Here is a 27,516-nt window from a genome sequence, read left to right as displayed (position 1 = left end):
CCTTAGCCAGAGGTGGCCCTGCTGAGAGGTCTAGTGGCCTTGCTGGAGACCACGCACACGTGCCTAACGGGAACCTGCTCAGCAGACAGCCCCTCAGACAAGCTGATAATCTCCAGAGGAACAGGAGTTGTCCCACAAGAGGTGGAATCATGCTGCAGTGCTCTCTGTGTCTCTCCTTTTGCTGGTGACGGAGACGGGCTCCCTACCTCCAGCCCTGCCACGTGTGCCTTGCACTGCCCTGAGACTCCTCAGCACGGTGCCAAACACACAGCCACTCTGTACAGCATTTCAAGCTGGAGTCACATTTAGTCCGGAGCAGGGACGTGCACTTGCCTTTCCAAAAATGCTCCTGTAATCCTGCAGTTAGATCTTGTTTTCCTACCTGTCTGACATCCTTTGGACTTCATTTCTAACTTGCAGGAAACACCCCGGTTCTGCATCAGTGGTTTACACATGGCAGCTTTGTTTTTCCGAGGGGTGGCTGGAACTGGAGGGGGTGGGGGAGGTGGTGCAGCTGGAGACATCTGGGCTGAGGAGGTCTTTGCTGACAGCTGAGGAAATGCAGAAAGCAGGAGGTTGGTGTCCACCTAAGGCAGCAGCACCTCTTCCCCACCATGGGGAAGGTGGAGAGACTCCCAAAGCACCTCTTGGAGCTCGGCAGTCCCCAACACACCCACACACACATGCGACCACTCCCATGGTCAGACCTGGCTGAAGGCTGAAGGACTGCCAAGCTGCTCCTGGCAGGCAGCATCTCTGCAGCAGCCAGCGGGGACTGGCACTGGTCACTCCGGCCCCGTGGGGCAGCGAGGAACACAGTGGGACAGCGACTACACCCAGGCACAGGGAAGCACCGTGCAAAGAGGAGCCAGTGCCACAGTGGCAGGCTGTTCTGGAGCCCATCATCAATTCCTGGGGAATGGTTAGTCTTCCCCCTTGAGGAGATATGCTGATGCTGCCCTCCCCAGCAGCTCTTACCAGCTCCCGCTACCCAGACATCTTAAAATGTATTGGTTGTAGAAGAATGAAATCTCCCTGGGTAACGGCAGATCTGTCCTCTCTTTGGGGACAGCCTATTGGTGCTATTTTGCAAACTCCTACCTCCAACGGGCCTTACCATGTTAGTCTCCGCCTTCTGTGAGGAAGGGGCAGGTGGTTTTGGCTCTGACGTCTGACCTGTAAGAGAAAGCAGTGACTCTGAGTTCAAGAGCTTCTGGGCCAACAGGTCCCACTGCTGGGACTGGAGGTGGTAGCAGCCAGAGGGCAGGGACAGGCTCCCCAGAAACTGCTCCCGGCCACTCCAGGAACAGTTAGTGTTTCCACAGTCTCTAGCCCTAGCAGCTCAGAAGACACTACAACTCCAAAATCAAGTTATTCCCATGTCATTTTGTCCTCCCTTGCAGTCCACCCCATCCCCATCACAGCAGGTCAGGAGAAATCCCAGCCCCTTGTAGAGAGAGGAATCCAGGGCTCTATTCCCAGCTCTGCCTATTGGCTTGCTGTACCGAGCCATGGCCCCTCCCTGTGTCTCCATCTCCCTGCTACAAATATCATGGCAAAGTGCTTCGAGATCCCTAGGAAGAAGGTGACAGAGCTAGCAGTAGTGTTACAAGATATCCCAGAAAGCAGAGAGACAGCTTGCCCCAGCCCTAGGAACGAAGTCGATTCCCCTAAGGAAAAAGGCAATCACCTGCAGGTAAGAGGCACATGTGGCAGACACTAGTCTCAGGTGGTGACAGTATCATCCTGGCTTGGATAATTCCAGCTCATTTGCCCTGCAGAGAACTTGCACCCACCTCAAAAGCTGATGAGCTAAAAGAGCACCTTCATCCAAGTCTCCTGTGAGCCCTGGTTACCCATGTGGCTGGGAAAAAGAACTGCCTTCTACAGCACTGACTAACCGTGGGCCATGCATGAAGGAGACACCTGCAAGGAAAGCAGCAGGTCTCAGCACCTGAAGGGAGTGGCGGGTCCATTTGCACCTCCTACATACAAGACAGGCCCTTCAGGAAAGGCCCAGGCTCCCCAAGGTCCAACACACGGGCATTTGCACTGTGCAGATGTCCTCTGCCCCAAGGAAACGCAGGACAGCTCGTGAGCAACTGGAAGCTCAGCAGGGTCTGCTTGCTGACCACCACACGGGGACAGCTAAGTTCCAGTTGGAGGAAGCTCCCTAGTTTGCAGCTGAGCATTCAGCCATAGGATCTGCAATGGTCTCAATAGGTCCAAGAACTCCCCCTGAGCAGCCCAAAACGGATGGGCAGCAGGTCTAGGTGGGAGACGTCAATGGCTTGCATGAGAAAAGACAAGCCATGGAGTATGAATAGTTTCTGCTGCAGCAGAATCAAAAGCAAAGTTGGCTGCTCCGCAGTCCAATGATTTAGGACTAAGGGAAACCAAGATCCTCCTGCCACAAAGCTCCATGCGTTACATGTCCAGGCTTCCAGGAAAGCTGCAGCTTGTTCTTTACTCTCATCCCAACACCAGCAAAGAGCTGTCAAGGTATTGCCTGCTCCAACCATGACTTCTGGCCCTCTATCCTCTCCAGCTGGGCAGCCCCATGCAAAGCCATTTCCCCTTGGAAATCTTTGGGCACAGTTTCATGACAGGAACTCCTCCATCCCTCATTACACAGACTGTTCCCAGCAAAAGAAAGGCCACTTATTGTCAGCAAGCACTCACAGGATCACCAGGTTGGCACCAGCCACTGGGTCACATGAATGAATGGTTTTAGGCAACCACTGGCTGCAAGAGAAGAAGCAAGTAGTCAGCAGCTCTGTCCAAGATAGGCCTGAAATCCAGGCAGACCCTGAGCTAGCAACACAGCTGCCAGGTCTACAGGAGACCCTGGCTCAGCAGAAGCGGCTCCTCACCACACACTGACAAGCTGCTCCTCCCGAAATTCCCTGCACAGCAGGCTGGGCTGGAAACCTCTCTGTGTCAGCACATGGCAGGCCCTAGCTCCAGCATCCTTCCTTTGCAAGCTGAGCAGCCTGCCACAGTCCTGGGACAAGGATGTCCACAGCCATCCTGCAGCTGGCAGGGGGTGGGTGTGCCAGCACACACAGAGGGCCCGGTGCCACCAGCAGCGTTCACCAAGCACGGCAGCTGCTGGGGCAGCCTGGAGCCTGTGCTCAGCCGAGCACCCACCACTGCTGACCGGCTTTTCCTTGGCTGCCTTCTGCTTCACTGGGTGCACAGAGAGGCAGCCATGGGCACAGTGAACATGCCAAACAGCAAAGTTCTTGGGGTCCTCCAGAGACATGGCAGAGCCGGGGGCTTGGACTCCCGTGGTTGTTGGTGGTTGAGAAGGTACTTCTGTCTTGTAGTCCATGGCTCCAAGGCAGCAATGGCCAAATGGCGTGAGACATGCTTCCCTCTGCAGGCAGAGCTTGCTCACTGTGCTTGTGTCCCAAAAGCAGTTACTGGTCCCTCACAAGCCAGATGTCTTGAAAGCAGAGGACGAATGGAACAGCAGGGCTAGGGCTGTGGAATCACTTCGCAAGCTACAGGAACCAGCCGGTTCAACACCTCTTCCTCCCCTAGGCAGCAGGACAGTCTGCGCCCCATCAAGCAGACTCCCCTGGGCACCCCAGCACCAGCAGAAACCACCAGTTCCTTATCCAGGTCACTCCAGCGTGCCGCTTGAGCCGTTGCCTCAGCCAGCTGCCTACGGAGCGCGGCTCTTTGGACGGCAGATTGGGACTCCCTCGGCTGGGGGAACCTGCTGCTTCTGGCAGAGCAGCTGTGCTTTGCTGTCTAAGCAGCATGGACATCCAGGGCTTCCCCCCATCTTGCAACCAGCCCGCTGCTGTCCAGGAGAGGAACCAAGAAGAGTCTGGAAACAGAGGATGAGGTCTCTCACGGGAAGGTCCTCGTCTTTGTTTCCCCTCCTTGGCGCACCCTAGTCAGGGTTTTACACCTCATGAAATCCCAGGGAGGGCAGCAAAGCCCTGAGCCTGTCATGCAGGTATCTGTCGCAGCTTGATGCACCGAAGCGAGTCCCAGCATAGGCTGCAGGCATTGTAACTAGATCACACAGACTGCCTAGAAGATTGCAGCCTACGAAAGACCAAGCAGAATGAGACTACGTGAGTGTCCCAAGGGCCAAGCGATGTCTTGTCACTGTCACTATGAGCACCTTCCATCCTGAGGGACCCCAAAGCACTTTGCAATCTTCCATAAGCAACTGGCTCAAGTTAATGATAGGAAATGGGGCAACAGGCAGTGAAAATCTCCTCTCCAGGTGGAACTCCACGGATGTAGAATGGGGTTATCCGGGACACGGGGTTGGCAACTCCCCAAAGCTGCAGCGATCTTTGGGTAAGTGGTAGGACTCCAATCTAACATCGCAAGAACAGAGTGCCTCCAGCAGCTCAGCGCTCCCTCAAGATCGTTCTAGGTTCAGCTCTGGCTGAGGAGAGCCCACCTACAGCATCACCAGCACCACTTCCTGCAGCACCCTGTGTTTTCCTTGAATGTTTCCCATCCGAGCACTGACCTGGCCCAATCCTGATTAGCTTATGAGATCTGAGAAGGTCACAGCTCGGAGGTGGTGTGGGGCTGCAGGTGGATTATCATGCCAAACCATGCTGTCCCCTAACCCTGTAAATGGAGCTCTCCGCTGGCAACATGAGGATGTTAAATCCCCGAGTATCCTCACTAAGAGTGTGAGCTACAGGCAGCACGCTGGCACCGGCTCCTCCCGTCTGGGCCCTGTGTGTCATAGAACCATAGACGTTAGAGGTGGAGAAGCCCCATTAGGTCCCACTCCATCCTTTCCCCCCCAAGGGCCAGTGCAGGATTGTTCCCTAGCGTCTCATCCAGTCCCGGGCAGGAAGCTTCCACCCCTCACTGTTCAGTCTTCCCTGTGTCTCTCAGACTGAGCTATGCAGGTCCCCTCCCTCCCTCCTACTCACTGTTCAGCAGGCTCTCGGGCCCCTTCTGCGTGTCCAGGTTGGGCTGGTTCTGTTGATTGTAAAATCGCAGCAGACACTGCTGGTTGCAGAAGTGTTTGATTTGCCCCCGCCAGTGGATGGTTTCCAGCAGCTTCCCCTGACGTTTGCAGGCATGGCACCGAGCTGCCTAAAGCCCGCATCAGCAGGAGAGAAACAACGAGTAACTAACCACACCCCCTCCGAGTGCAACACAACTCTCCACTGAAAGGTGCACATAGCAAGGTGCTGTGAGCTTCCCCACAGCAGTGCCCTGCCAGTGCCAGCCAGGGACTCCAGCGGTGCGAACTTCTCACAGCAGCACTAGCCGCGGATCCAGCACTGTGAGCTTCCTCAGTGCAGTGCTCTGGCAGGATCAGCTGGGGACTCCAGCTACGTGAGCTTCCCCGTAGCAGTGTCCCGTCATTGCCAGGCAGGACTCCAGCAGTGCCAGGTTCTCCGCAGCAGTGCCAGCCAGACTCCAGCAGTGTGAACTTCCTCAGTGCAATGCCCACTTATCTGGGTGCCGTGCCCACCACAGCACTTAGCACAACCTGCCAGTGCCAATACTGACCTTGAAGTACCAGAGCAAGTATTTGCTTTTGCAGTCTTCACTACAGAAGTCCCAGGTGCTGCCCTCCAGCTGCTCGGTGACCGCCCGCTGGCAGGTCTGAGAACAGTAGGTGCAGGTGATGCAGCACAGGCCCAGGTTCTTGGTGAAATCCTGTTTGTAAAGAAGCACACACCCTGCGGAGAAACAATAGGAGTGAAACCTTCCCAGGATGAACTGGGGGCCTCCCTGACCCAAACATGACCAGAATCCAGGTCTGCGGAGACAACAGAGCACACGCAACACACTGTAGGGAACAATCCAGCACTGGCCCCTGGGGCTGGGATAAGATGGGACCTCATGGGGACTTGCCATCTCTCACCTCCATGCTTCTAGGAAGAGTCTGACTCCAACCTCCTGTGTGCAGGAACCCAGCAGGCAGGGCAAGGCCAGGTCAGGCCAGCCCAGACGCAAGAGCGTAGAAGTGCATGATGACAGGAGGAGCGGAGCTGCCACCTGCTGTCTCCCCAGCCCCCAGAGAGAGAAAAGCTGTGAGAAAGCCCTCCCCAAGGACACAATGAACGGTAAAGATCTTGCCCTAGGGCCTGGCTGGACAGCAAGCCATCCCCACAACAGTCCTCCCTTCACTGCATGGCAAGGCTCTCGCCCCAGGGCCTGGCTAAGACAGTCTCCCCTCTGTTCCTCTCCATGCTCTCTTCTCCTCCCCCAGCATGGGCTGGCATGGGGGCTCTGCCTCTCCCGTGCCTTCCCCAAGTACCTTCGCTGCAGAAGTTCTTCTCCACTCCAGAGAAGCGGATCTTCTCGTGCAGCAGCTTCTCCTGCTTGCAGTGCTCACACTGAGACACCACCCCGCGCAGCCGCTTGAAGTCCTCGCAGCAGTCCTTGCAGCAGAACTGATACACCTTGTCCTGCCAAAGAGACCGCCACTGGGTCAGCCAGGCTGGCAGGAGGTCCCCAGTGCTTCTCAGGGAAGCCAGAGCAAGACTACGGGGCGTAGCCAAGTCCCCAGCTCTCCTGGCACGGGGTTTGGCAGAATGGTCTCCTCCTGCCCTTCTGACATGCTGCTGAACGTCAGGAGCGCAGCACTCAGCGTACGGTCCCTACACACATCTCTGCAGCTAAGGCATGCAGAGCACTGGCGCAGAAGGAGCTCTGCTTTGAGCAATGAGAGGAAGGAGCCCTGCAGCCCTCACCCGGGCTCAACATCCCCCTGGGGAAAGTCCTCACCTGCCAGTCTAGGATCTCTGGCTTCCCGCTGAAAAGATTGTGGCAATAATGGCAATTGAGGTGGATCCCACCTTCCGGGCTGGTGCGCTGCAGGAGACAGAGACAGCTCATGCAAGGAGAGGCACACAGAGGGCAGGCAGCACCCGCTTCGCACTGCCACCACCTCCTGCTTCCTCCGCCGTTCACAGCAGTTTGCCTGCCCCTGCTCAGACCTGTGCTTGCTGCCACTGTCAGTGACTCACAGTCAATCCATCAGATCATGTCTCAGGCTCCTGGAGAGTGGATTCCTGAGCAATTTCCCTTTGCTTCCAGTGTACTGGGTCCAGCTCTTCTCAGGAAAGCAAGCTTTCAAGCTGCCACCCCTCTGGATTTGAAAACCTTAAGAGACAGGGGCTCCGCTACCTCTTCTGAGAGCTTCTCCAAAAGATCTTGAAGTACACGTGCCTGGTTTCTATTTTCAAGGTACTGCAACTTGAGAATCCAAGCAACTGTTCTCATCCCACCTTCATCTGCTAGATTAAACAGCCATTTAACACCTTGTGTCTTGTCCACAAGGATATATTTATTAATAAAGTGATTTTCCTGGGTTTTTTTCTGATAACCTCAGGTAAGGTGCTCTGCGAGTGCCTCAGCACACACATTTTTCAAGCCCAAATGTAACTTTTCTTTTTTTTCAACATACTTCCAACTTTTCTTCAACACTGAAAATAAAGCAGACCTCAGGTGAACATCCTTCCTATATGTGCAACAATCTAGGTAGCTCTCCTCCTCCCTGGTCCCCAAACTTCAACTCCCTGTTCCTCTGCTTTTACTTGCAATAACTTAATTACTCCTTCCCTCTGTGGCTGTACAATGAGATACACATACTGAATGGCTTATCTTCTGTAATCCCGGTGCCTTTTCAAAATTCTTACTTTCCCAAGACTTACGTTCCCACACTACTTGAGTAAGGCTGATACAGGATCTTGCACCGAACTGTGTTTAAGTACCCATTAGGAGGAACCAGTCTTGTCAAGCAATCTCATTGCTTTGCTTCCTGTGACTGCTCTGACCTCAGCGTGAGTTAACACTTCACCAGTTTTTGTTTCATCTGCAAAATTTTATCACGCTTACTTTGACTTTATTGCCAGATGACTGATGAAGATGTTGAACTCCTTGGGCTTAACACTGATCCCCAAGAAGCTATCCTGAAACACTCTCTTCAGTGGTTTTTCTTTGACAAGTATGTTCTGGCATCTACCAGCAAGACAGTTCCTAATGCAGCTTATGCAAGTTTACTCATACATTACAACACTGATTTTACAGGACAATAATTCAAATTAGGTGAATTAGGCAAAGTCCCTGGTGAGTGGAAAAAGGGAAACATTGCAACCATTTTTAAAAAGTGTAGAAAGGAGGACCCTGGGAACTACCAACCTGTCAGCATCACCTCTGTGCCTGGGAAGATCATGGAACAGATCCTCCTAGAAGCTGTAATAAGGCATGTGGAGGACTGGGAGGCAATTCAAGGCAGCCAGCATGGCCTCACCAAGGGCACGTCTTGCCTGACCAATCTAGTGGCCTTCTATAATGGAGCAATTACTTCAGTGGACAAGGGAAGAGCTATGGACGTCATCTAGCTAGACTCTCTGTAAAGCCTTTGACATGGTCCCCCACAATATCCTTCCCTCCAAATTGGAGAGTTAGGGATTTGATGGATGGACTGTTTGGTGGATGAGGAATTGGTTGGATGGTCACATCTGGAGGGCAGCGGTCAATGGCTCAATGTCCAGATGGAGACTGGTGACAAGTGGTGTCCCTCAGGTACTGTTTAATATCTTCATCAATGACTTAAGACAGTGGGGATCAAGTGCACCCTCAGCAAGTTTGCAGATGACACCAAGCTGAGTGGTGCTGCTGACATGCCTTGAGGGATAGGATGCCATCCAGAGAGAACTGGACAAGCTTGAGAAATGGGCCCATGTGAACCTCATGAAGTCCAACAAGGTCCTGCATCTGGGTCAGGGTAACCCCCTCTACCAATACAGGCTGGGGGATGAAGCTAGACATGAGCCAGCAACGTGTGCTCACAGCCCAGAGAGCCAACTGTATGCTGGGCTACCCAAAAAGAAGCGTGGCCAGCAGGTCGAGGGAGGTGATTCTGCCCCTCTGCTCTGGTGGGACCCCACCTGCAGTACTGTGTTCAGCTCTGTGGTCCTCAGCACAGGAAAGACATGGACCTGCTGGTGCCGGTCCAGAGGGGGGCCACAAAAGTGATCAGAGGGCTGGAGCGCCTCTCCTGTGAAGACAGGCTGAGAGAGTTGGGGTTGCTCACCCTGGAGAAGAGAGGGCTCCGGGGAGACCTTACTGCGGCCTTTCAGTAATTAAAGGGGGCTTATAAGAAAGACGGGGACAGACTTTCTAGCAGGGTCTGTAGCAATAGGAGAAGGAGTAATGGTTTTAAACTAAAAGATGGCAGATATAGACTAGATACAAGGAAGAGATTTTTTATGAGGGTGGTGAGGCACTGGAACAGGTTGCCCAGAGACGTGGTAGATGCCCCATCCCTGGAAGTGTTCAAGGTCAGGTTGGATGGGGCTCTCAGTGTCCTGATCTAGTTGAAAATGTCCCTGCTTACTGCAGGGGGGTTGGACTAGATAGCCTTTAAAGGTCCCTTCCAACCCAAACTATTCTATGATTCGGGTCTTACGAAGTCTGCAACTGTAAAAACTCTAGTTACCCTACCAACACCATTTGTGATCTCAGTGAAGGATTACATTAAGATTTTTTTTAAAAAAACAACCCACCCAAAAAAAACTCAACACAAAACCACAAGAAAAAAAAAACAATAACCAAACCTAAATGCTGCAACTGGCAGTAACCAACTCTCTACTTCTAGATTCTCTAAGTTTTTTCAGTTGCCCAAGGCATGTCCTGGCCTAAGTTTCACAGGTCTTTCTGGCTGTTGCTATGTTCTTTGATGACTGCACAAACCCAGTATTTTTCCAGTTGCCTTTGAATATCACAAACGTTTCACATGTGCTGAAACTTAACGACAGAAGATTAAAACCCACCAATCAAGTGTTTGAGGATTATTAAACATGATATATCCAGGCCTGCTGGTTGTAAAGTTTTAGACAGCCCATCCTACAAGACTTATGTTCCTTGGTGACACCTGGCTCAGAGGGCAGGTGTCACCCCACTAGCAGAGCAGGTGCTCACTGTGCTTTGTTAGCTTACTTGTACTTTTGCTTGTGCCCTCATAAGGCCACTGCATCCCAAACCACTTGTGCAGCACAGCTCTGCGCTGCACTCCTGCTGGGCATAACCTGATAGACAGGAGTGAATTACAACCACCTTATCCCAGCGAAGGGGGAGATAAGGCCAAAACTGAGCTATTGGCAATTACAGTCACTGCAGCTCTTGTGCTCCAGCAGAGACTTTCTTATGGACCCTCCCTGAGGAGCTTGAGGAAGGTGGAGCCTCTGCTACGTGTGAAAAGAGGCATGAGCTCTACGGCACAGCCCACCATGAAGGATATTTCAGTACCTGGAATTTGGTCCAGCAGCTGGGGCTGCAGAACTGGTAGACAACCCGGTCTGTCTTGTTGTAATAGCAGGGTTCAGACAAACTCTTTCTGCAGAAGCTGCAGGGTCTAGGGGGACCTGATGAAACAGACAGGAATTGGTGAGGGCAGCAGCACAGGACGTGGGTCTGGATTCTGAGGATGGCATGCAAACTACTCCTTCGTCCTCAGTCTGCCAAGCCATTATCAAAAAGCAAGGGACAAGAACACCAGGAAACTAAAAGCATCAGATTCTGCTAGGACAGAAATATTAAACACTGATGGAGAGCAGAATTGTCCAGGGAAGTGACCCCGCCTCTACAGGAATTTGGACAAAACAGGCTGCAATACTTGCACCAGAGACCATACCCGTTCCTAGACACCACTGTACTCCATGTAATGGAAAGGGCAATGCCAGCACTGTACAGCACTACAACTGCTTTCTGAGTTCTCAAGAACAGCACTGTACACTAACCCTCAGTATTAAGATGTCTACATGCTGCAAAGGTTCCTCTCTCCTTCCATTGTCTCACTGGCTCCTCCCCAGGCAAGCAACATGCCTCCTTTCCAGTCTCATCCACAAACAATAAATAGTACGAAGGAAGGAGTTAAGAGTGGAGAGGTGACCGATTCCCTGCACGTAGGCGCTCTTACCAATCAAGCCTGACTGCTTCACTTTGTGGGAGGTAGTGCAGCAAATGGAGCAGAACAGGCCCATCTTGCCACTGCGGTCCACGTTAGGCAGCATGTCGAAGTTCTTACACAGCGTCTTGCACCACATGCAAGGGTAGACCCGAGTGTTCTTCTGCAAACACAAAGAACAGAGTTGCCAGAGAGACCATCACAGCTGGTAAGGTCCAACTCTCTTATCCCACTCCACTACTGTATCCACCACAGGACAGCTCTCCTGCAGGGAACACCTGATACCGGAGCCAGGATTGCAGTCTGGAGGTTCAGGTGGTAGTAGCAAAAAAGGCTGCCTTCAGCACCTCAGCTTCTCATTTCTAGGGTAGCCTGGCAGGAATACAGAGCTTGGCAGTCCCATCAAGACAGTTAAATGAAGCCGGCTCATCACAGAGAACATATCCAGCCAAGCTTTGGGGAGACACCCAGAAGAAGCCAGCCCTTGCTAACTGCATATACCAGTGCTGCTGCACAGTCCAGCTTACCCAGTGCCTGACCTGTGCTTGGGTCCAAGATGGGCCCCATGCAGAATGAATAAATTCTGTTTACCTGCTTTAAAGTTTCTCCACAGGAATCTCTTAAATGTTTTGTCAGCAGTAAAAGGCCAAGGGGATTCAAGTCATCTGCTATTGCATAAAGTGCCCTGTGCCACACCGTGCAAAGAGGCTGTGTGCCCATGGAGATCCCCCACCCTAGGCAGCTGACTCCACACACCTTCTTGTAACTGTTGAGACAGGCAGAGTTGCAGAAGCGTTTTTGCTGGCCTTCGTGGAAGAGGTACTCCAGAGGCAAGCCCTTGTTATAGATGTAAAGTCCACAATTGTCACAGCAATTGGTTTTCAGCCCCTTGGTGGCCCGGAACTTGGTGAAGCAGGCGTCGCTGCAGATGCGGTGAACCACATTCCCATTGCTGACCTCATGCTGGATCTGCAGAGACAACATTGCTGTCACTCCCCCCAAACCACGAGGTGCCTCCTCCCGACGCACGTGCACCACTACTACCACAGTCCTGGGGATAACAGGCTGTGACACTAAAACCCAGGTATGTGCCATATGGGAAGCTGGTGTGGACTCAGGCTGGCCTCCCTCGCCAGAAGACAGCAGAGCAATTGGGAGAGTGGAATGGCAGGAAGCAATGACCTTCAGGGAGGGGAGAAGCAGAAACCTTCCTTCTTTTGCTGGAATAAGGGCTGGCTCACAGTAACAAGGAAGGACCTGGGAGCGAGCCTAAGACGGCTCAGGGGCTGAGGCCTCACACCACAGAAGAACTTGGCAAATGCCTTGCAATGTTCCCAGGCAGGGCCAAGTGCTGCTGGTCACAAGCACCTCACCCAGGACATGGGAAGGACAAGGGATTTGTTTACCTCGCCAGGTTTGTGGCAGACGCTGCAGTGGCTGGTGTCCGAGGCATCTGCGGACTGAGGTGCTGGTCTATGCTGCTGGGCCTCATAGAGGGAGAGGCAGACAGAGGTGCAGAACTCATGGAAAGAGGCACCTGAACCGATCTGGGCAACCACAGAGTCCTTGGTGTTCCAGATCTCCCTGGGGATCAGGATGGGATGTGTTAGTGCAGGGACACACCAGTCCTGGCATGAAGGAATAGGATGGCACACTGCAATGCACAGGACTTTCTGGTGTCCCAAAAGGGTGGCAAGAACTGTCTCACAGCAGCTTCTGTCTTGGCCCAGAGGGGCAGTGCCTGAAGACAGACCATGCACGAGGTTGTTTGGAGAGGAGGTGGGGATATGGGGCATCGAGCCTGGGGACAGGCAGGGAAAGGTAATAATGTGAAGGGGGTGTAGGGAGCATGGGATATGCAGTGTGTGAAGGAAGACATGCAGCAGCAGCTGGCAGTTGGCAGGAATGATGTGGGTGAATCGGATGCATGGGGTCAAAGAGATGGGGACTGGCAGGCAGGGCCGTGGGGCAGGTGAATGGGTTCACAAGCACGGGAGCATTGAGGAAAGGTGAACGAACACACACTTTTTACAGAAGGTGCATATCTTCTTGCCAGGTGGTTTTTTTGAGAAGGTGGTGAGACAGGAGCTGGAACAGAAGAGCTGAGGGAGCCCTTTACGCTGGTAGGCAGTTTGCCCCTTCTGCAGTGGGGTTCGGCAGTTGGCACAAGTCATCTTGGTGACAGTAGAGCGGGCAGCTCGCTGAGCCATCTGAGTGCGTAAAGACATGCGAGTTGAGCGTCTGGTACGAAAAGGAACAAAATCCTCGTCGTTGGGATCATCCACCATTGCATCAGAGTCTTCATCAGAGACTGGAACTGCAAAGCAGCAGAGAAAGATGCACAGAAAACCCTCATGAGGAACTGAGACAGAAACCTCTGCCATGAGACACATGCTGGGGCTTTCTGGGGTCACCTTCCTAGAGTCCCTCTACATGTTCTGTACCTGGGAATAACAGAGGAACCCTTGAAAGATACTCTGTTGGAATTGGAGAAGAGTCGGGAGGTCTTTGAGCAAACTGGGCTTAAGTACAGTTCCTCTCTAGGAAGTCATGATTTGCCAAGGTTGAGCGGAAGCCCAAAGTGTGAACATTTACAGCAGAAAACCCACCAAGAACTGACAGACCTTAAAGAGAACAAGCTGGATCACCAGCCTCCAGCACAGGCAGGTAATGAAGGAGCAACACACAAATACTAGGGAAAGGCAGGGTGACACAACATCTCAAAGAACAGAGACTTCACGTACTTCTGCAGGAAAATCCCCCAAAATGCAACCTTCCTTCAGACAGCCTGCTGCCAAAGAGATAAAGGAAAAAAGTTCCTGGCTGAGGAGATGGAAGACGGATTTCCTGGGAACAGCCCCCGAGATTCATCCTGTTACTTGGTGCTTGCTGTCCATACACCACCGTAAAAACTCTACAACCATTCCTTCAACCTAAGTGCCCTGAGAAAGCAAGACACGTACCCCAGGATGATGACTCATGGGGTGAAGGGACTTGTCCTGTGTAAGAGGAAAGTCTGCCCAGAAGCTCCAGAGCTCCCACCGCACTCACACAACAAACCACCTGCCCACAACAGCCTGGGCCCTGCTCGCTGGCTGGAAACAGGCGCTGCCCAGCCCCAGTTACTCACTGCTCTCAGAGGAGTTCACAGTTTCAGGCCTGGCAGCTTCTGATCTTCTGGCTCGTTCACTTCTTTTCTGCTCCTAGAAGACATTCAGAAAATACTTAGGCTAACCACCTGCTAGGACAACCATGGATAAATATCCCAGGTCATGGTGACGTTCCAGCTTCTGGGATTTGCATTCCCAGTAACTCGGCTGAAAATGGATAAAACTCCATGGATACCTGACCGGAGCTGGCAAGATGGGGGAGAGGGGAAAGCAGGCTTATGAGAATGACATTCCGGCGGGGGGTAACAGGGATGCACTGAAACCACATTACAGTACTGTGGCAGTGCACAGGGATCACTGTCACAGGAGACATGGCAAACTCCTTCCCAGAGGGGTGACAAGACAGCCAGTGTCCCTCACAGAGTCTGACAACAACCAGCCACCCTCCATGCTCCTGCAGCATATGTACTTGACTGCATTCTCCTCACCTTCTCAGCTGGCAGCTCGCTTCCCTTCCCAGGCAGGCCTTCTCCTGGAACACAAGCACAGAAGAAGCATGCATTTGACATCTTGCTTTTCTCCAACAGAAGAGGACAGGTGTTTTTCAAATGCAGCCACCCTTTGGGTCAGTCTGCACATGAAACCTCAAGACAGTCCTGGCTAACAAGCACAGTTCTGGTGGTGATCAGACACAGGACAGCTCCTAAACCCACCACCTGTAGTTAGAGATCCAAACATGCAGCTTAGGAGGAGTCCTGTCAAGGGAAGACCTCCCTGGATGGGGGAGGCATGCTGGGCAGCTACCTCCAGCTGCTTCTGACTTAAGACTGAGCATCCCTTGAATCGAGAGGGACTCTGCCTATTGGAAACACCTTCTCCTAGTGATCTGCAGTTCCAGCAAAGACTCCAGTGATGAAGAGTGTGAGCTAGGCTGACGCACAGCTGCAGCTTTATCAGGGAAGCTCCTAGCTGACGCAAGCATTGATAATCAAAGTTAAAGCTACAAAAGCCAGAGCAAGAGCTTGCATGCACTAAGGGGCACATTCCAGACAGTTATTCCCTGTAAGCAAGATACCTTCCCCAAATCTAGCCCATCAGTAGTGTTGACAATTTCCATAGCAGGGGATGACAGGAAAAGCTGGAGCACAAAACAGACCCCAGCTTCAGCAACATGCAGCAGGATGACCTCCTCAGCAAAAGGAAGCCAAGTTCTGCAGAGATAACTGTAGAGGAATGAAGCTGGGTTAATTAACATTGATAATATACAGCTGTGGGCTGGCTTCAGGGGCAGTGGGTTGGCCGATGTAGATAAGGTGCAGCTGTGGCTGGTTCTGTTAAGTGGCTGGGCAGCCAAGGAAGAGAGAAGAGGAAGAAGCAGAGAGAAGAGGAAAAGAAAGAGAGCACGCCCTGGGTGAGACTAGGAGAAGGCAGCAGAGGGACTGGCATGAAGAGTATGCTGGTATGAGATGGTAAAAGACCGTGTTGCAGCTTGATAGTTTTGAGAGTGCTGCGACAGATAACAACCTACCTGCTGGTGGTGAGGCTTCCTGTGCTTTCAGTACACTACTTTCTTTAAGCGAGTTTTTCCCACTATCATCCCCTTCCTCTGCCTGGTTTTCCTCTGTGGGCTCAGGGGGCAAAGCTGCAGAATTGTTGTCTGGGCTCAGTTCCACCTCTGCTTCCCCTGCCAGCCCTTCCCTCTGTGTGGGTGAGCTTTTCCTTGGTGCCTTCAACCTAGTCTTCTTTGTCTGTTTAAGAGTGAGTTGAGGGGGGGCCATTGGTGGACTTGAGGATTGTGCTGTGATTTCTTCTGTGGCTGGGGCACTGCTGAGGCTCCCAGAGTCAGGAATGGCCTGGGGGGGTAATTCAGGGGCATTGTCATCAGATAGTGCAGGAATAGCAGCAGCACCATCTTCCTTTAGGTCCCCAGAATCATTTTTTGGTGCATCTTCCCCTTCTTTCCATGTTTCTGGAACAAGGGCTTCTCTAGAGAGGGCTGAGTCCACCGGTCCATCCTCCACATCCTGGGAAGGATGTGCCTTATACAGCCCATCCAGACCCTCTGATTTATCTAGCTCCATCAAGTCAGCAGTTTTATCCAATTCATCTAAGACATCAGGTTTCTCCAGCATATCCAAGACACTAGGTTTATCTAGAACGAGGTCGTTCGATTTGTTTAGTTCAGGCAGGCTGTCTGCTTTCACTAGAAGGTCCAAGTCCGCATCTACAGTCATCTGTTTGGATGGATCCCAGTCAGGGGGCTGAAGAACTGAAACTTCCTGGGTAGAAGCTGTTTGGGAGCCCAGGAGATCTTCACCGAACTCCATGTCAGCAGGTAGATCACCAATAAGCGGTTTGTCAGGCAAGGACAGGGGCTCCAAAGATCCTGAAAATTCACTGGAATCCATTTAGAAGATGGCAACTGGAAATGAGAGAGAGACTTGCAAGTTAATGAAAAGCAGTCTAACACAGTGTGTGAATTGTCCACTCTTCTGAACACTGCTGGAGTAAAGCAAGACCCAGGACTAGCGCTAGGCATAACCGGGCTACCAGCAGGCCAACCACATCTACTCAGGAGGTTACAAAACTCTAAAGCCAAACAGCGGCAGCATGATGTGGTAGCTTGGTATAGCAGAGCTTTGGGAACTCCACAGCCTCCACACACCTCACCCCAGCACCGCAAACAGACTTGCTTATGCTGAATGACACAGTGGGGTATCAGAAACTACTTGAGTACCAGTTCAGGAGGCTTCACATGGCTGTTCTGCGGTACGTAATACCCCATTCCCTGCCTTCCTCTCTGTCTCACCAGACACAAATAATATGGTCTGTCCTTTCTCCTGATCTGTTCTCACGGAGCTAACACATTTTATTTTTGAAATATCTTTTCTCTTAAACAGGGAGGCAGAAAGAACTCCTTTACTCCTCTGTAGCCTGTGCCTTGAACAAGATACAAGATGACAAGATGCGTTAATTTTGGCAGAGGAGAGATACAAACTGTATTACACTGTATAACTACAGCTGCAGCATAGCCCCAAAATTACGTGGGCTAATGTTCTGTGTCTGAATAATTGGAAACGCCCAAGTCAGAACTATGAGGAATTCTGGAGAGTGGCAAAAAGAAAGGTGTGAAGCCCATGATGTTAAAAGTAGTCGTTAGAAGAGGAACAACAAGTAGCATAGTAGACTCAAGCATGCAATGCAGAGTTAGGGGGAAAAAAACAGCGTGACTTTGTGGGGCACAGTCAGTGCACTTGCACAGGAAGATGTGACGCTGACTGCTAACATCAGAGGGACAAAGTTACAGCCCACCTCCTCATGGTCGACATTACTATAGGACAGAAAGGGCAAGACTCTGAGGTGATGCAACTAAGCATTTGTATGAATATTGGCTGGAAACTAATTATACCCCCACAAAGAGATAGCGGTTGAGAAAGCTGAAGGGGGAAAGGGAGAAGGAGCAGGAGTCTACAAGTGGTGAGGCAGAGTAAGAGCTGAAGTAGCATGACATCCCCAAAAGAGGCTGTAAGTAGACACTACAAGGAAGGCACTAGAATCAAAAGATATAGCACCAACCTATTCCGCCCTATCAGAGTCATTCTAATTCTAGATTTGGCACTGTTTTAAGCCCTGAAGCAGAAGATCCAGTATTCCTTTCTGTTGGGGCTTACTATGGGCATAACTCATCTATATCAGTGAAGGAGGAAGCCTGAAATAATTCCCCTGATGATGGCTGATTAATTCTTTCTTTATATCCTTCCCTCTGAAAGGATAACCCAGTCTCACTCATGAACGGTTTACTCAGAACTTAACAGGATGTATTTAGACAGAGAACTTCTGAAACTCATTTAAGCGGGAGTTTAGGGAATCATACCCTACAGCTGGAGTTCAAAGTCATTGCCTCCTTATTTTATCTAAAAGCACAGCGACATTTTCTGTTTCACAGTGGCAGATAAGCACTGTTCCCACAATCACAAACAGAAACTACAGAAGATGTAATCTTCAGAGACGCTCAGCAAGTTTCACCACTAAAGACTTTGGTGATTCTGTTCACTTTTTTTAGTCACAGAGGAGAGAAAGCTCCTACAATGAGCCAATTCCAGAGCAACAGAGGATCTAATACATGTTTTAGGGTGACTGACAGAAAGAACAAAGTTAAATAGAAATAAAGACATATGAAAGAAAGGTGCTAAGGATTTGAAGCAGGTGAGAACCTGCCCAAGATGATAAACACATTTTTTCTCCTACTAGGAATACAAACAATGCCTCCTTCTCGAGGATGTCCCCCACGCAGCCTTCCAGGCAGACAGCAGACCTTGCAACAACAAGCAGCAGAAAGGTTAAGCCACCCAGATGGATAAGGAAAGTTAATTTATAGGTATACTTAACAGGACTAGCATACTCCTCAAATTCATCTTCAGACACTTTGCACGAGTCTGCAATGAACCACGCAGGTGATACTCCTACAGTATTTACCACTTTCAGGTGGCCTAGTCTCTGCTTGGTAGAAATAGACCATGGGAATAATTCTGGAGCATAAGAAATCCATTTGGGCATTCCCTCCCAGAGGATAAGGCAAGCAACAATTCATCCATGAACTTGCCCGGCTACTCAGGCTTTCCAAATAGACCAAAAGCAACCAGTTTCAATAGCACGCACCTTAACGTTGCTTTCACACTTTGGGCACAACAGCATTATGATGCAAGGCAAGACTCTGACAAACTTAATGATGACAAGATTGACCAACAAAATGGTATTAAAAGAGAACAAGTCTTCTGGAGATTAAGTCAGCTCCAAACTATCAGTATGTGGTTGGGACAGATACACAGATCTTTCTGCAGACCACTCACTTGTACATTCCGGTTGGAAGCATGGCGCTTGCCCTGCGTGTTCATGGTCCTGCCCACTTTAATCAGCTCTCTCTGAATCACCCTGGCAGAACAGCTCACACGTTCTAGCAAATGACCCAAAACTTACAAAGCTAAGGATTGCTGCAGTCAATCGAACAAAAAGACCATATATTCGAACAACCTGTGCCTATTCACACAAAGAATGGATACCTGGGGAGAGAGTGTAAGAAATATAACTAATAGGACGTTCCTCTTCAGCACATCCTCCGACAGAGCGGCAATCAGCTGCTAAAGAACTGCTTGGCTTGAGCTGCACTGAGACCGGCACTGTTAAGACTCAGTAGTGGACAAATCCTCTATGTATCTGCCTAATCCCCCTTTGAACCAATTTGTACTTGGGGCTTCCAGAAATTCCAGGTGGCAATACATTCTGCAGCCTAACATCTAGTTTTTAAAAAGTATTTTCCTGCTGTTTATTTTAAACCTGCTGCAGCAGAGCTCCATGACAAGGCGATACGGAGCAGATGAGTGCTGATTTAAGATGTATTTATAAGAGTCTGGAAAAGCTGATGGAGTTAAGAGTTGAGGCAGGACCCAAGGAGGTGATGCTGACAAGCAGTTTGACTGAGAAAGCAAGAAATGTCCCTGTCCATCGCTGCAATTCTGTTTCCCTGACAATGAGGTCTGCTTTCAACTGCCAGATGATGAGGATGAAGAGAGCAGCCCTGAGAACAGGAGAGAATGATGCTTTCCAGCTCTACGGGTTGCTCTGAAGTCAAACTCTACCTGAGAAAATTAGAGCTGCCCAGCTGCATCAGGGTAAAAAACGCTACTTCTTCTGTTTGCTCCAAGCATTCAGATTCACCTGGGCTTTCTGCTGAGCTTCACAGTCAGTTAAGATGCCAACGGAATCTGCACTTTGCTGCTGCGGTAAAGGCTCTTCTCACTTTCTCCAACAGAAGAAAAATAGCTTATTGTTTCTGGCAGATGCTGAAATGATCCACAACAAGTCATCACCTTTTTTTTTATTCCAGGACTGTCTAATGCACAGCTCTGTCACCAGGCTCTGGTCTGCTTAAAATCATCCTCTTTCCCAGCCACATACCTGGCAGCAAGGAGAGTACACTGGAACAGACTTGGCCAAACAAAGAGGAGGCAGTGTGCTGAAATCCTGCACGTTACAGTAGATACAACTCTTCTATTGGACATTTGGGAATTCCTTAGTTAGGACTTGGCATCACACTCTCCAGAGTATTCAGTAACAGGTATTCCTGGGAAGATCAAGTTCATGGACCAAAGTGCCCTGCACAAAAGCCTGAAGCAGAGTGCTTCTCAGGTAGCACGCAAGAGTCTCCAAAGAAGTGATGGGGTGGCTGAGGGCCCTCCCCGAGTGCGTAGGACTGACCACAGAATGCAACTTTGACCGCCAAATCCGACATGTGTGACCACCAGAGCTGCCCTGTCCTTTCTGCCAAAGAGAAGGCACATGGGTCTCCTCTCAGACCTGGAAGCTCAGAGTGAGACATCTCTGCCAGGACACTCAGGTACCCCAAGTGACTAGCTGGGACGTTACTTAGCTTATTAAAGACATCAGCGATGCTGTATCTGCACAGAACTTCCACATGTCAGTGTCCTCAGCTAACTACCAGCGGGGGAATACATGGCCTACCTACAAAAATAAGGAGCCACCATCAAATATTTAATTAAAATCAGACAGTAAGAAAAACCACTGTTGTTACTCCCTCATGATGAACTGAATACCTCAGAAGTCTCTATTGCCTATGAAAATGCCACACAGTTACTCCTTTCCTCTAGCAGAGTAACAGCAACTGCTTGGGTACCTGTCCTAGACTTTTATTTGTGGATATGGATTCAGATTTTCCAAGACTTTTGAAGGCTGAAGGGTTTATCGTTTTCACTATTAGAGATAATTTGAAATAGAAAAAACATTCAATAAAAATCTACAAAAATTAAGACACTTAAATCAACATTCCAGCTAACTCCTACCTGTGAGTTCTGTAAGACCTGAGCAAAGCTCTGGAAGAAGTTCCTATTTTTTGTGCCAAATTTTAGAATAAACAGTAACACCCAACCTAGTATTTCTCAACAAAAATAACAGTGTTCAATACACAGTTCTATCAATAAAACATTAAGAAAATAATATCATGTCCTACCAGCATGGTTTCAGTCAACAGATCTTCAGTAACACTATTATACCCCGAGTGACAAATATGGCAAAAACCAACTTCATTGCTGTGACTAATCCCAGTTTATCTGGGCAGCTGATAGCTTTCCAGATTCAAGCACTGCAAATGTTTATTACAGATTGGTTAACTCATTTTAAAGCAAATGAATGTATGAAGATTCACCAGTAAACTAAGCACACTGCTGAGGACCAGGCTTCAGTCCAGTTGAAATTCTCCAGAAAGGAGCAGAAATGATTTCATTATTCACCAGTGTTTTCGGAGGGGCAGTTGCCTGAGTTCCCACCTGGCAGCCCAGGCTCAGTCTTCAAAGAGCACAACGCCCATCGGTGACATTCTGGTCCGTGCTGCTTGCACACTGTACCACGTTAGACCATTACCGTCTCATTCTTGGCTACTGTGTACACTTGATGACAGATACTGGAAGAGCTGAGATGTTTCAAATAAAAAAAAATTAATAAATATTTGACACAGTCATGCAAGAATCCCACTGCATTAAGAATCAAACATGGTTCAGAAAACACCTTTCAGTGACAAACCTATTTTGTTTATTGAAAGGAAATGGGAAGATATGACCCATTTAAAAAAAAACAAAACCAAAAACAAACCACAACGTAAGATCTACAGCAGAGGACTCTTCAGAGACACAGACAAATGAACATGAGGACTCGAAAAGCTGGAAGTCAAAGTTGGATGAACTCAGAAACAGCTATTTCCAGATTAACACTATAGCTGATTACTTAAACAACTGACCCAGGGACGTGTAAACCCTCAGTGACCTGGAGATTTTACAACAGCATTCAGTGACTCCCTCCCAGTCAGCTATAGCTATTGCAGATGTCACCAGTCAAGCTCTTGAGCTTGTGCTCTGCAGGCCAGGTTTAGCGAACAGCTATCTCTTCTCATCTCCAAACATATTACTGGTTCTCTCAATTAGAGTGCAAACAGCAGTAGCTGTCACCATGTCCCCTTCAGACCAGTCTTCACGTGTGACTGGAACTGTCTACACAACGGGAATGGGTAGATGGGGAAAAGAAGGGCCTCCCCAGAGCATCACCAGCAGCCTCAACCCTCAAGCAATGGTTTTCCAGCACTCCCAAAGCCAGGAGGTACCAAGACCACCACTAGATTTTTCTACAGCAGGAGCACCAGCTTAGGGTGTGGTCCTCAATGTTAGTATACAGAGTCACCCAGAATCCAGAAATCCCGAACCCTCCAACACAGAGCAAAACAGCACCATGAGTTTCCTGTTAATTCCTCCAAGGCAGGAATGACCGAACTAGATTTTGAGTTTGCATTCCAGAAACTTCATCCCAGTTTCAAGAAAGTGCAAGAAAGACAAATTTCAGAAATCTTGCAGAACTGTCTAGAATTACATTTACCTGTAGACTCCCTGCAACACTTCAAAGGTACTCAACATTATTCCTGGATCTCAGTGTTCTTTGCTGCTAAACTAACACCTCTGTACTAGTAGCCAAAAAAGACAAGAGGAGCATGTTCATCCATCTGGAACGCCATCCTGGCAGCAGTCTGAAACCGCTTGGATACTCTTCACATCTTTTTGTAAGACCAAGATCCCCTCCCAAGCACTAAGCGTCAAGGCTTTGCAACAGAGAAAGGAGCAGCAAGTCCAGGTACACTAACACAACTTGCTTTGTTTACACATGTTAAGGCAGAGGTCTTAGCGGCAACTCAGCTTCAAGAACCAACTCCACTTACAGATCAAGTCAGAGAGAAAAACTCTCCTGCCACTTGTGTCTATAGCATGAATAAGCAACATTTCTTCCAAGGCTCACTACTTGCCACATGACATCTGCCAAAATCATGTTATACACAGGGGAAAGGGGCAGGTGGGTAAAAAAGCTTTGGGAGTACTATCTGAAGCGCAACAAAAAAACATGGAGGCACACAGCATGCTTGAGCAGCAACTGTTGAAACTGCCCTGATGATATTAAGACACTGATTAAAAGACAGAAATAGACAGCAGACCTGAAAGTGATCATAAAGAGATGGCACCAGGTCCCTACCTGTTGCCCAAATGCTGCAGGAGGGTGTCGGGCCACCTAATGCAAAGTCCTGGACACCTCCCACAAGCAGCCACAGCCAGCTGGAGGAAACCCCTGGCAGAGCAGGTGACTCTCCAAAGGAGAGTGCCAGAGCCTGGGAACAGGCCATGGACTCCTCAGCCCTGGAGGTCCTCAAAACTCAGCGGGACAAAGCCCTGAACAACGTGATCTCAAGTCAGCTCTGCCGTGAGCATCAGATCAGCTGGACTAGAGACCTCACAGAGGTCCTTTCCAACCTAAACCTGTCCGTGGTTCTTTGAATAAACCTTACTACAACGGGAAGAATGAGAAGACAAGAGGGCAGTGTCTCAGGGAGGATGTATCTTTGAGGGCAAAACATCTTAAGTGGCTCTTTAAGTGGCCTTACAGAGCCAAAACACTGGAAGCACAAGGTGAGCTGTCTCCTCAGCATTCGGGACAGTCCCAGATCCCTCTGCAAGGTGCCTGCTGCCAGGCCCACAAAAAGGCATTCCAGCACTGGGATGTAACACCGTGTTGCACAGAGCAAGCTCTCCCCCAGCCTGCTGACCGATTCCCTTCCCTTCACCCTGCCGGGGGCCGAGCTGGCTTACGGGGAGCCCATGGCCAGCAGGACGGGTGAAGATGGTCACAAGCACTGCACATTCCTGACCCATGCTGCCAGCAAAGGAAGAAGTTAACATTTAAAACACTCTACCAAGATTAAAACATAATTCCAGCGAAATCCTGCTAGCATAGCCTTCGCTAAGCTAAGAAATTCATTGTCACAGCTGTGGCCTATTCCATGCTTCCCCTGGATTGCTTTCACCATGATCCTTCTGCACTAGAGGCTTCTGCTAGCACACCTGTGTCCCTCAGGGTCATGCATCCCAGCATCACTGATCATAAAACACCTGTAAAAGAAATAACACAGGGGCTCCGTCCCCGGAGTCAGGCTGTGGGCTCAGCCTCAGCCCCCTGGGCTGGCTGTCGGAGCTGCGGAGGAATCCGGTGTGACTGGCTGGCATCCTCCAAGCAAGGGCACTCACAGGAAGGGGCATTTAAGCAGGTGGAGAGAAACCGGATTGTGCAAATACGCACGCTGGGGCCACGGGCTGCAGGTTGGCCATTCCAGGCAGCAGCTCTGTAGGCTGTGGCTATTCCTTTGGTAAAGCTGGGCTGGCAGCAATGACAGAGCTATGCTCTTACCACCAGGTCTGACTCCAGCATAGGCAGGGTTAGGCAAGAAAAAGCAGATTAAGGGGAACGCAGCAAGCAGCAGCGAGAGGGGAAGAAGTTACAGCCTGGAACAACGGCCAGACCTGAAGCACAACAGAAGGGAAGAACACAAATGAAGCTGCTCTGGTCATCATCAGAAAGAGACTCCAGAACCATTTCCCCAGTGCTCGGCTGAGCATCCTACCCTCAACCACCTGACACACACCGTGTTAGCGCTGCCCTCTGCCCACACCGGCATGTCCGACCGCCAGGGCCCTCTCCCACACTGGGCACACGCCACAGCCAGCTCCCAGCCTCGCGGGTGCTCACCCTGCCACCACCAGCTCCCAGCCTCACCAGTGCTCACCCTGCCGTCTGGGGCCAGTCCTGCCTCTGCAAACCACACGGGAGGCGCCGATGCTGCCCAGCACACCTCGGTGGCCATGGCCATGCTGCTGACACGCGGCCCAACCCAGCCAGGCTCCCGCACACGGGGGCTTTGCCTCTTCCAGCGGCACAAGGCAGCTCGGTCCCGCGGGGCTGCACCCATCCCTGGCAGGGCCTGGGCCTCGAGAGCAGCACATGGCACCCAGGGCTCCAGCACAGGCGCCAGCCCACAGGGGGACCCCCGGACCGTGCCCCACTCCAGGCTCACCCCACACACGGCGGGGGCAGGTGGACAGAGTGGGCGGCCGGGTCACGGACTGGCAGCTGCGGTGTTCTGCGAGCACCACAGACGCTGCTCCGCGTAGTGACAGCAGCATAAAGGCTGCGTCGCCCAGAGCCGCTGCCCGGCGGGGAGAGGCGAGCCCAGTGGGTGGCGGGGCAGGGCGAGCCCCAGAGTGGCTGGGGGCCACTTGCTGCAGCTCCCCACGGCGGGGACGGGTCCCCTGGGGTGGGCACACCGGGGAGGTCAGTGCACCGCAACCCCCTGGGCAGGCACCGATGTGGCAGAGGGCACAGCCGACCCCCAGCACCAGGGTGGGGGCCGGCCGCCGCCACCCCCCCCGCGTTAACCGGCACCAGGGCAGGGGCTGCGTGGGGGACAGGTGTCAGGCCGGGGGGGCCCCAGGCTCCCGTGGCCTTGCTCGCCCCAGCAGGTGTGAGGGTCGCCACGGGGTCCCACCCCCCACGCCCCGCCCCAGCCGAGGGGCGGGGCCTGCTTCCCACACCCACTCCCCTCCCCAGCGGACACGGGGCCGGTGCCGCATCGGGGTGGGGTCCTCGGGACCCGCCCCACGCCGCAGGGCGCCCCCAAGCGGTCGCCACTGGGGGGGGGAGCGAGCAGCGCCGGCCCCACCCCCTCGCGGAGCGGTAGGCCCCGCCCCCTCCCGCCAGGCGCGCGCCGCGCCCCGCCCCCCACCCTGTGTGTGTGGGGGGGTCCCACCCGCCCCGCCCCCCCGGGACCCGCGCCACACGCGCCTGCCCCACCCCCACCCGTGGGGCCAAGCACCGGCGCCCCACGGACGGGCGCCCCGAGGCAGCCCCACGCCGCGCCGCCGCCCCACCTGTGCCTCCCGTGCAGCCGTAGGGAGGCGCCCGCGGCCGGCACCGCTCGTACCTGGCTCCCCGACGCTGCGCCGCCCTCTCTACCCAAAGCCCGGATTCGGGTCGCGGCCCCTTTAAATGGAAGCGCCGCTCGGAGCCCTCAGCGCGCTGCAGCCCGAAGGGGGGCGGGGGCAGCGCTCCATTGGCTGTGCAGAGCGAGGGACGCTTTCCCATTGGCCGCGGCGGGGCCCAGGCTCGCGAGACTCGCTTGCAGGCGGCGGCCTCGGAAACGTGGAACGGATTCCCGAACCCGGGATCGGCGCAGCAGCCCGGACTTCGCCGGGCGGCCGGAAAACCCGGAACGGATCAAAGCAGAGGAGCAGGAGCGCGCGAAGAGACAGCGCGGAGCCGAGCGCGGGCAGCGGCCGCACCCCAGCGGGGCACGGCGCGGTGCCGGGGGTGGTCGGCGGGGGGGGCGCGGGCCGGAACGGGGCAACCCAGTCCTCGCCGATGCCCGCGCGACCACCCGCAAAGTGCGGAGCGGATCGCGCGGAGTGGGCTTGCCACCCCACTGCCCCCCCACCACACACACCTTAACCCTCTCGCTGCCGCCTCCCGCGGCCCGGGCCCTGCTGCCGCCCCGGGGGGCCCAGACCGGCCGCGCCGCCGAAGCCTCTACCTGCGCGCGGGGGGAGCCGCCCGGCCGGGTCCAGGCGCCGCCACCGCCTCCCTGGAGCTGGAGCGTCTCCCCGGGGCGGTGAGTGACAGCGCGGCCGGGCGGGGCTTCCGCGGGGGCCCGGGACACGGCACCGCCCCCAGGAGGAGCTGCCCCGGCCGGCGCCCGCCGCCCGCGCCCCGCCCCCGGCACCCCCCCACCCGAGCTCCCCTCCCCCGGTCAGCCCCCGCCCCACTCCATGCGCCCCCCTCCCCCCCCCGGCTGCCCTCCCCCACCCGCTGCACCCCACACACACACCCCGGCTCCCCTCCCCCACAACAGCCCCCACCGAGCTCCCCTCCCCCTCCCGCCCACCCACCCACGGGCTCAGCCATGTCCCCCCCGCAGCTCCCCCGGCCAGGTTCGCCCCTCCCCAGGGGCTCCGACCCCCCCCCCCATCCTCGAAGGACCCCCATTCCCCCTTGGCCGCCCTGTTGCCCTGGGGGGGGGAAGGGCCTCTCCTGCTCCTCCCCAGGGAGCAGCCCCCACCCCCAGAAAAGCGCAGGAGCTGAGCGCGGGCCGGGCCGCGGGGTGACCCCCCCAGTGCCTCCCGGGGCGAGGGGGAAGCAACTGTGGCGCCCGGGCAGCGGGCTGGCCGCGGCCGCGCAGCACCCGTCCCGGTTACGTGCGACGGGACACGGAGGGAAGCGGGAGGTTTTATTGAAAGGTGGCGAGGCCCAGCCCGCAGGAGGCAGCGGCTGGCCGCGCTCCCGTTCCCGGCGCCCCACAGCCGCTCGGGACAGGGCACGGCGGGCCCTTCCCCACGGCCGGCCCGGCTGCCCACAGCGAGGCAGCGCCGCTCCAGCGGAGATGGCCGGCGAAGACGGGGGCTGGTGGGCGAGGTGAGGGGGCGCCCGCGACCGGCCTGGGAAGGGAGCGGGCACGGAGCTGCCGCTGGCCCGCGGCGCTCTGCAGAGGCGCCGCCGGGGCTCCGGTACTTACGGGCGGTGGCGGGACCGGCGGAGCAGAGGCGCAGCGGCCGCCGCTCC

At 53.1% G+C, this 27,516-nt stretch overlaps 1 protein-coding gene across 7 annotated transcripts in view; it reads right to left on the bottom strand.

Annotated features, from left to right (window-relative positions):
- Positions 1–26,582, bottom strand: part of ZMYM3 (zinc finger MYM-type containing 3) — a 33,385-nt gene extending 6,803 nt beyond the window's left edge. Inside the window, exons 1-16 of one of the 7 annotated variants that reach the window (XM_037408360.1) lie at positions 26,492–26,573; positions 21,248–21,511; positions 15,557–16,450; positions 14,517–14,560; positions 14,049–14,121; positions 12,944–13,235; positions 12,325–12,502; positions 11,675–11,887; positions 10,931–11,081; positions 10,261–10,376; positions 6,733–6,819; positions 6,263–6,413; positions 5,509–5,681; positions 4,920–5,085; positions 1,118–1,176; positions 383–551 (exon numbers count right to left, since the gene is read on the bottom strand). In XM_037408360.1, coding sequence (XP_037264257.1) covers positions 383–551; positions 1,118–1,176; positions 4,920–5,085; positions 5,509–5,681; positions 6,263–6,413; positions 6,733–6,819; positions 10,261–10,376; positions 10,931–11,081; positions 11,675–11,887; positions 12,325–12,502; positions 12,944–13,235; positions 14,049–14,121; positions 14,517–14,560; positions 15,557–16,436 — 2,752 coding nt within the window. In that variant the 5' untranslated portion in view covers positions 16,437–16,450; positions 21,248–21,511; positions 26,492–26,573. The other 6 variants (XM_037408363.1, XM_037408362.1, XM_037408361.1 and 3 more) reach the window with 6 other exon arrangements.
- Positions 26,583–27,516: the final 934 nt, after the last annotated feature.

Source organism: Falco rusticolus, chromosome 14 (genome assembly GCF_015220075.1).
Source record: "Falco rusticolus isolate bFalRus1 chromosome 14, bFalRus1.pri, whole genome shotgun sequence".
Classification (NCBI taxonomy): Eukaryota; Metazoa; Chordata; class Aves; order Falconiformes; family Falconidae; genus Falco; species Falco rusticolus.
This window is presented reverse-complemented; position numbering and strand designations above follow the sequence as displayed.